General features: G+C 40.6%; 1 protein-coding gene across 2 annotated transcripts in view; it reads left to right on the plus strand.

Moving 5' to 3' along the window:
- tln2a (talin 2a) overlaps positions 1 to 9056 on the plus strand; it is a 90417-nt gene that overhangs the window by 67704 nt on the left and 13657 nt on the right. For both annotated transcript variants that reach the window (XM_019891240.1, XM_019891248.1), the window contains exons 29-41: positions 1492 to 1700; positions 2364 to 2483; positions 2615 to 2812; positions 3403 to 3542; positions 4798 to 4891; positions 5173 to 5262; positions 5358 to 5480; positions 5973 to 6116; positions 6335 to 6496; positions 6692 to 6832; positions 6921 to 7102; positions 7416 to 7548; positions 8829 to 8930. In XM_019891240.1, the coding sequence (XP_019746799.1) occupies positions 1492 to 1700; positions 2364 to 2483; positions 2615 to 2812; positions 3403 to 3542; positions 4798 to 4891; positions 5173 to 5262; positions 5358 to 5480; positions 5973 to 6116; positions 6335 to 6496; positions 6692 to 6832; positions 6921 to 7102; positions 7416 to 7548; positions 8829 to 8930 (1838 nt within the window). The remainder of the gene's footprint in view (positions 1 to 1491; positions 1701 to 2363; positions 2484 to 2614; positions 2813 to 3402; positions 3543 to 4797; positions 4892 to 5172; positions 5263 to 5357; positions 5481 to 5972; positions 6117 to 6334; positions 6497 to 6691; positions 6833 to 6920; positions 7103 to 7415; positions 7549 to 8828; positions 8931 to 9056) is intronic.

The raw sequence follows: 9056 nt of genomic DNA on the forward strand, positions 1-9056 counted from the left end.
CATTTTATGACATACATCTATTTATGTTTGTTGAGGGTACTCGATAGATGGAATTCTCAATTTCCAAGTTCCTCATCACAGAGGAAAATGACATCATGCAAACATTGTCGAACAAATTTAAAATGGGCAGATTTACTCTTGTCTGAAAGGCATCAGAAAACCACATTTTTTTCTTTTTTTTTTGGTTCATGAGATAACTGCCGGAAGCTTTTTTTCCACTCTCACCACAAATCAACTAATGAACGATTTTTAAAACTGAAGTGATGTTCTATTTATGAGAACAATTTCATAATTATTCTGATGAATTGAAGAAAACAATTGTGAAATAACCAAAAAGCAAGAAGAGACTTACTTTGTCATGAACAGAACAATAATGTCACTCCCTGATGAAACCCATGTTGGTATGTCACATGTGTTTGTTTTCAGGAGCGATTAAAAGCCTTGTTTCATCAAAACATAGCTAAGTGATTGCTACTAATCTGATGTCACACCAAAAAAAAAAAAATCCACCTAGAAAAAAATCATAGTCATCACTCTATTCGCAACATTTACATATGCATTTACTCATTATATAAGCCCATCATATTGTCTGTCTGTGATGAGCTGATATTTAGACATTAAGGGGCCTTGAAAAAGTATTAAATGCCCCTTTGATTTTTTTTTTTTTACCTTTTGCCACCTTACTCCACAAACATCAATGTTTTTCTATAGATTTGATAAAAATCTGAAAAATGATGAGCGATACTAATTTTCCACCACACATAGGGCTTTGCATTTCAGCCTCCTAAAAATGAACTTTTGTCTCATCTGACCAAAGTACCTTTTGTTTGCGGTTTCTTCAACATGGCAAACGAGACCTCTCTTTCCTTTCTTTCAATAATGGCTTTGTTGTTACCACACTTCCATAAAGGCCAGATTTGTTGGATGCACTACTTCTCGTTAACCAGATATCTGATGTCTTAGGCATCTGGTTGTGATGCCTCTTGGACGCCTCCCTGGTGAGGTGTTGCAGGCACATGCGACCGGAAGGAGGCCACGGAGACACGCTGGAGAGAGTCCAAATGTCAATCCTTTTTCCCTAACCCCTCATTCACCATCTAGTCCTGCACTATATAGTAGTTCCGCCATTCTTTTTGGCAGTTCGGACAGCCAGCTAACAGCTTGCTCCTTGTCATATATCATGTAACCTCCATACCTGTCATGATACACCGGCGCATTAAGATCTCAGACTCTTTACTGCGGATAATATATCTATCTATCTATCTATCTATCTAAAAATATATATATATATATATATATACATGTATGTATGTATGTATGTATATGCGAGAAATTAAAAAAATACATCAATTGAAAAAAATAAAGGACCAAAAAAAAATCATCCTGCTAAATAAACTCCATTTAATTGATAACATCACTTAATCCCCCAGCTCTACTTTGAATAACGTATTTCATGCATTATACTGATGCTCATGAAAACTCGTGCGGCAGGCATAGCAGCCAGGGAGACAGCGCAGGCCTTGAAGACTCTTGCCCAGGCGGCCCGCGGAGTAGCCGCATCCACCACCGATCCCAAAGCCGCCGCCGCCATGCTGGACTCGGCCCGCGACGTCATGGATGGCTCGGCGCTTCTCATCCACGAGGCCAAGGAAGCACTTGCTTGTCCCGGAGATGCTGAGAGCCAGCAGAGGTTGGCTCAGGTGAGATCTGAGAGCATTTAATATGAATTTGGACTTTGGGCGCATTTCTTTCTGACTTTTAAAGGTTGCCAATTTGTTTGTAAAATGTATCTTGTGTCTTCTCTTGTGCAGCTGATCTTTTTTCTGCACAGAATACTCTCAGATCCAGAACTGTATCCAATACTAAAATAAGACGATCTTTATACCAGGGATGTCCCGGTAACACTGTTTTGGCACCCGAATTGAAGTCGGTATTATATGGACCATTCCACTAAATCAGTGTGACAATATTGACCACTCCGAATCGTCATATGTAGTTACTGACAGGTCTTAAATTGCTTCGAAGTTTCTTTAAAAATGTGATGAAACTTCCTTCCACCTGCAATTGCCTGATAATTGAGTCTTTCTGGTAAATATTTACATGCAGGAGAAGAAAGTAAGCAGCTCAACATCTGTCGTATTAGCCAAGGGAAAGCGTCGTAATTAAGCAGGTGTCATATTTTATCAGCAAAACATTCTCAATGATTTATGCCTCGCCATCTCATTTTCCCAACTTAATTAATACTGTGAGTAGCGATAAACACCAAGGTGGTGCTGCTTGTTAATGCAATAGCGTTTTGTATTATAGATCATCACGCTTGGGATTTGTTTTTAATGTTCCGTCGATCGTCCTTGAACCTGCAGGTGGCCAAGGCCGTGTCTCATTCACTGAACAACTGCGTCAACTGTCTGCCTGGTCAGAAGGACGTGGACATGGCTCTCAAGAGCATCGGAGAGGCCAGCAAGAAGCTTCTCATTGAAAATGTGAGTTGAACGAAGCCTCCCTTGCAAAAAACAAACAAACAAACAAAAAAAAAAAAACTTCATAAGCATAGGGAGTTAAGAAACGCTTGGAAAAAAAACCCCAGTGCTGCAAGTCTTACTCTGCTTTTTAGATCCCGCCAGCTTCCAAGACGTTTCAGGAGGCGCAGAGTGAACTCAACCAGACGGCGGCCGACCTCAACCAGTCTGCAGGTGAAGTGGTTCACGCCTCGAGGGGCTCCAGCAGCCAGCTGGCGGTGGCGTCGGGGAAGTTCAGTGAAGACTTTGACGAGTTCCTGGACGCTGGCATCGAGATGGCAGGGCACACTCAGGTCCTTCTCCATCTTATTTTTTCCCCTGTTAATTTTTTTTTTGCATTTTCTATGTCAAAATCAACCCTTGCTTTAGCCTGCCATGCAGGTTTTTGGAATGTAGGATGAAGACGGAGAGTGACTCCGCTGTTATTTGCCAACTTCCCGATTAAAAAGAGCAACTACAGCATATTCAAATTGTGCTTTCATCTACAAGCAGGGGTGTCAAACTCATTTTTGTCGCGGGCCACATTGTCATTACGGTTTAACTTCAAAGGGCCGTTATGACTGTGAATTTTGTAAAACCATATAAATGTTGAAACACCTCCACATATTACATAAACAGCGAATTTCTCCATTGTGAGGCAAAAAAAGGTTTTCTTATCTTAACAACAAATTGATGGATAATTGTTATAGATTGGAAATGACAGTTTGAAATTTTGGTTCAGACTTTAGCAAGCATCGTGGAAGGTGACATGCTTGATTTGCTTTCACGGGCCGCATAAAATGATATGGCGGGCCAGATCTGGCCCCCCGGTCTTGACTTTGACACGTGATCTACAGTAATTTGCATGTGTTGTTGTTTTGTGTCATGCGGCTCATCATCTCAGAAGAGGGATGACCAAGTGCAGGTGATCAGTAACCTGAAGAACATCTCCATGGCCTCCAGCAAACTGCTGCTGGCTGCCAAGAGCCTGTCAGTGGATCCTGCTGCAGCGAATGCCAAGAACCTGCTCGCGGCCGCTGCAAGGTGCCACAGCAATGTGTTATATGCACTGATGTCAATGGTCCCCAGAAGTGTCCTTCCCTTCAGAACAGTGGTTTTTTTCAAACCGTATCGCATACCATGAGAAGGAGTCTATCTATCATGAGGGAGGGCTCCCTCTAGTGGTATGAAAGAGAATCACTGAATTATATTTTCTTGAATCTTAAATTGGCCTATGTTCTGTTGTTGTTGTTTTTTTTTTTTTTTTCAGTGCACTTCAAAATAGTTCTCGTGTTTTATAGATATACATTTGCATTTCCTTTTTAAGGAAATGTTTTCTTTCAAACACTTGTATTTTGTATTGTAACGTTTATGGGCAATTCATTTTTATTGAATCCTTATTTATCCTTATTTTTGCTGTATTTAAATCTATTAGTCAACTGCAAATTTTAACTACAGATGGCACTATGTGTCCCTAAATGTATTTGGACACTGATATAAAAAAAAATGTCTTTTTTGTTTTTTTTTTTAGATTAGATTAGATTAGATTAGATTAGATATCCTTTATTTGTCCCACACTGGGGAAATTTACAGCCTTCAGCAGCAAGATTGTGGGTAGAAAGAAGAGAAAAGAAAACACAGTTCAATTAAGTGCAATATAAATACAAACATGGATAAGGTCAATAATTAAGTGCAATATAATACAATAGTCACAGTACTATTCACATATGTTGTCATATCATTTAAATAATTCTATGCTTTATTTATTTATTCATTTTTTATTCAGCAGCCTGACAGCAGTCGGTAGGAACGAGCGGCGGTATCTCTCCGTTATATATGTATTAATTTATTTCCGAAATTTGACCTATAGAAGGATTTTACCATGCATTGTAATTTACCGGTAGCTATGGCATTTCAGAAATAAATTCCACATGTCGCTGAGCCCAAAACTTAATTCATAAACCTTACAAAATATATGTCTATATTCTTAACCTGCTTTACTAGATTTAAAAAAAAAAAAAACAAGGGCAGATTGGAATCAGCACTCAAAAAAATCGCGAAACGTTGACTCGCAACTTTGATTAAAAAATATTTTTTTAAATGTCAGCCAGTGTTATGAAACCATCCAGAATATTACAGTGGCTAAAAATATTTTTCTAAACGCTTAGGCCTACGATATTTTCCCGTTGATCGTTCTAGTGGTTTTTGGGAGAGCTGAGTATTTTTTTTTAGGTGGCACTGGGCATAAAAAGCTTGAGAAAGACTGCTTTACGGTATAATATTCTGTTTCTCGTTTCAGAGCTGTAACTGACAGCATCAACCAGCTGATCACGCTGTGCACTCAGCAGGCGCCCGGCCAGAAGGAGTGTGATAATGCTCTGAGAGAGCTCGAGGTAAACCGCGCTCGTTTTTAATCGTTATGCAACAGGTTTGAGGAGTATGACTTGGCTTGGGTTTGCCACCACTGTTAAGCAAATTTTAGCTTGACACTGTCAGCGAATATTGTTCTGTATATTTGTTAAAATAAAAAGCCTATTTATTTTTGAAGGATATCAGAAGTAAGATGTTTTGTCACACTGCTTATAATTTTGTTGTTTCAATGGGTTTTGTGTTAAAGGCAAACACGTTACTCTGTTAGTCCTCTGCCTAAAAGAAATTGATTAAATCCTTCCAGGCCGTCAGAGGAATGCTGGACAACCCCAATGAACCCATCAATGACCTCTCCTACTTTGACTGCATCGAGAGTGTCATGGAAAATTCCAAGGTAGGCCTTCCAGGTCCACCAGCTGGGAGCTAAAACATCCCTCATTTCTTAACAATCCGTTACTTCTCTCTTTTCATTCATGGTGGTCTGTCAAGGTCTTGGGAGAGTCAATGGCGGGAATTTCCCAGAACTGCAAGACAGGAGATGTGATGTCATTTGGAGACTGCGTCAGATTAGCGTCCAAGGCCCTGTGTGGGCTCACTGAAGCTGCTGGACAGGTACATACAAATCCCCCAAAGTCGTTGATTCATGTGGAGTGATTACAGTGCACTACATCATGGGTTATCATTCATGCGATCACAAATTCACAGATTTTTGGAATTTGTGGAACATATCTCGCCATCTGCCACAGAAATCTCTACGTATAGTTTGGAAATCACTAGTTTATTATTAACGTTTTTCGGAGATGGGGATGACAGAATACAGTGATTATTTTACTTAACTCGTTAAATTCATTCCAAATTAACGTTCCCCATTGAAATGAATTGAAATGCCATTATCACTAAGACCCTATTTTGGATACATTTTATGCCTGCAGTTTTTGGGGGGTATGTTTAAATCACAATGCGTTTATAAAGTGGGTCTGTGATTAAAGCATGAAGGTACAACACCAATGGTTTTTGTTTTTATATGGTGTCTCTATATCATGGCTTTTCATCTATAGTGCCACCTTAATTTTTATTTATTTATTTATTTATTTTTAACCGTAGGCATCCTACCTAGTGGGTGTGTCCGATCCCAACAGTCACGCAGGCCACCAAGGATTGGTGGACCCAATCCAGTTTGCGAAAGCCAACCAGGCAATTCAAACAGCCTGTCAGAATCTTGTGGACCCGGAAAGTAGCGCCTCCCAGGTACAAGCAACCATAAAATAAAACGGCCTAATGGTTGTTCTTCTTTATTGTTTTCCAGGTTAGATATTTGTACTATAAAATGATTTAAAATGGGTGAAAATTGCACTTCATGCTTTGGAGGGCTAACATAAGATATTACAATCAAGGTTACTTTGAGTACCGGTGAATGTTGCAGTGACCTTTCATGGACCGTGACGCCTCCCCTCCTAATATCGCAGGTGCTCTCAGCAGCCACCATTGTTGCAAAGCACACATCTGCACTGTGCAACGCCTGCCGCCTGGCCTCCTCCAAGACTACCAACCCAGTCGCCAAGAGGCACTTTGTCCAGTCGGCTAAGGAGGTAGCCAACAGCACCGCCAACCTGGTCAAAACCATTAAGGTGGGTCTAGTCCAGCCAAAGCCTAATTAGTCTGGACACATGTTCATCCAGGATTTAACCTAACCCGAACCTGTATGTGTTGGATTACAGAATCAATTTATTCATAGCAGCTAATTTCACATTTGTTTCAAGTTTAATTCTTTTAATCAGCTGCAGCAAACCTTGATCCTTTGCTGATGCCTTTTTCGCCCTTAGGCCCTCGATGGAGATTTCTCGGATGAGAACAGGAACAGATGTCGAGTGGCCACGGCTCCGCTCATCGAAGCGGTGGAAAATCTGACAATATTTGCGTCCAACCCAGAATTTGCTAGCATCCCGGCTAAGATCAGCCACGAGGTCGGTTACAGACAGCTGCTTTTTGTGTAGTTTAATGAGCAAAGAACATTTTGTGTCTTAAGTCTTCAACCAACTTGTTCCCCTGCAGGGTTCTATGGCTCAGGAGCCAATCATCCAATCAGCACGCTCCATGCTTGACAGCTCCACCTACCTGCTCAAGACTGCCCGTTCGTTGGTTATCAACCCCAAAGACCCGCCCACTTGGTCTGTTTTGGCCGGTCATTCCCGCACCGTCTCTGACTCCATCAAGAGTCTCATCACGGCCATCCGGTTTGTTGTGGAAGGGGGCGGGGCTCTTAAACTGTGTTAAAGCTCGTCTCATTGACTTTTACTTTCTATATAAATAAACATGTATTGTACTATCTTAAAACTAGGTTCTAAGTTCACATAGTTACAGCACAAAGGTGGAATATAAGTACTTTTAAATCAGCGTTTTAAATAAAAATGTAAGCGTCTCCTCATTTGGATGACAAATACCTCCTCTCTTTTTCAATCTCTGTCTTCTTCACTACCTGTTTATCATCCTTCAACCTCGCTCCCTCATCCATTTTACTGCTCTCTCTCCGGCCCATTTCCTTCTCAGGGACAAAGCCCCCGGCCAGCGGGAGTGCGACTCATCCATTGATAACATCAACAAATGTATCCGGGACATTGAGCAGGCCTCTTTGGCTGCGGTCAGCCAGAATTTACCCAGCAGGGATGACATCTCTCTGGAGGTAAGGAAGCGTTAGGAAAGGACTCAGAATATTTCCTTTTTTTTTCCCTTCCAAATACTCATCTTTGTCAAATGATGCCTTTATTTGATCTTTTGTGTATATATTAGATACTCGGTGTTATGCATGCTCTTGGCCGACATCCTTTCTGTTGATTTAGGCTGCTGTCAATCCTCCTCTTTGTTTTAGTAATCTAATTTCCAACTACTGTATGATATTTTTGGTCCAATTTGATATAAAGTTTATTTTGTCATATATTAACATAACATGTCATTTTTATTTAAGTCAACAGCATCTGTCTTATTGTATCTCATAGAAAAGGTAGATGCCTTTAAAGCTTTTCATGCATTTTTACATTTACAAATCGGAATAACTCAGTTTGATGTTGCTGATAATTTGTTGATTCTTAGAAATTAAGTAGCTTGAATATTTGGGGCTTAAATCTACAAATACGTTTCTTCAGCAAGTCTGGTGAATTTCTTTGCCACATTTACAAGTTAATTCATGTTGGAAGATGGCAACAAGAAACGCATCTTGGATTCATACCTTCTTGAATGAAGATGTACAATATTAAATCGCAATCCCACTGAATCGAATCATACCGCTTTAAAATTACCCTACCTTGAATCGTATCGTTATACATATTAAATCGTCTTTTGTTGGAGAGATGCACATGTAGCCACCGAAAGAACACCATACCTGCAGTGACGCAGAATGTTGAAAGCTTCAAGCTTTGGGGCTGTTTTTTGTCAGGTGGAACCAGGACTTTCGTCAAAGGGAATTATGAACAGGTCCAAATAGCAGCATGAACCTGTCAGGCTTTTGCGAGAAAGATGAAGAAGAACTTCAGATGTCAACGTGACAGTGACCCAAAGTACAAATTAATAAAAGAATGCCTTCATCGGAAGATTTAGACTTTTAGAATGGCCCAGCCAGAGCCCAGACCTAAACCTGATCAAACATCTGTGAGCTGATCTAACGAGGGCCATGTACAGCAGATGTCCTCGCAATCTGACAGATGTGGAGTGCCAAACTGATGGATTTCTACCAAAAAAGATTGAGTGCTGTCAGAAATGCCAAAGGCGCTGCAATCAAGTATTAATTTGGGATGTGCATATTTATGCAAAAAGTTATTGTATGTTTTTTTTTCTCTCTCTTTGAAATGACTTCTGTTTGAGGGAATATATGTCAAGGTTCCAGGTGAAGCACTTTGAATGCAATTCCACCTCTCCCATAAAAGGCCACACCGGACCAAATGTACTTTCATTTCCTCTTCTTTTTAGGCCCTGCAAGAGCAGCTGACATCCTCCGTGCAGGAAATTGGCCACTTAATCGACCCTGTTTCCACTGCTGCCAGAGGCGAAGCTTCCCAACTAGGACACAAGGTACGGTATATAGGGCAACACATTAATGACTTTGCTTAAATGCTTTAACTGTGAAGCAAGACAAAAGTGACAGTACAGTTTACTCCACTTAACATGTGGGGGGGGGGGGGGGGTGCACCTGCAGGG

This window comes from Hippocampus comes, unplaced genomic scaffold (assembly GCF_001891065.2).
Source record: "Hippocampus comes isolate QL1 unplaced genomic scaffold, H_comes_QL1_v1.1 scaffold275, whole genome shotgun sequence".
Classification (NCBI taxonomy): domain Eukaryota; kingdom Metazoa; phylum Chordata; class Actinopteri; order Syngnathiformes; family Syngnathidae; genus Hippocampus; species Hippocampus comes.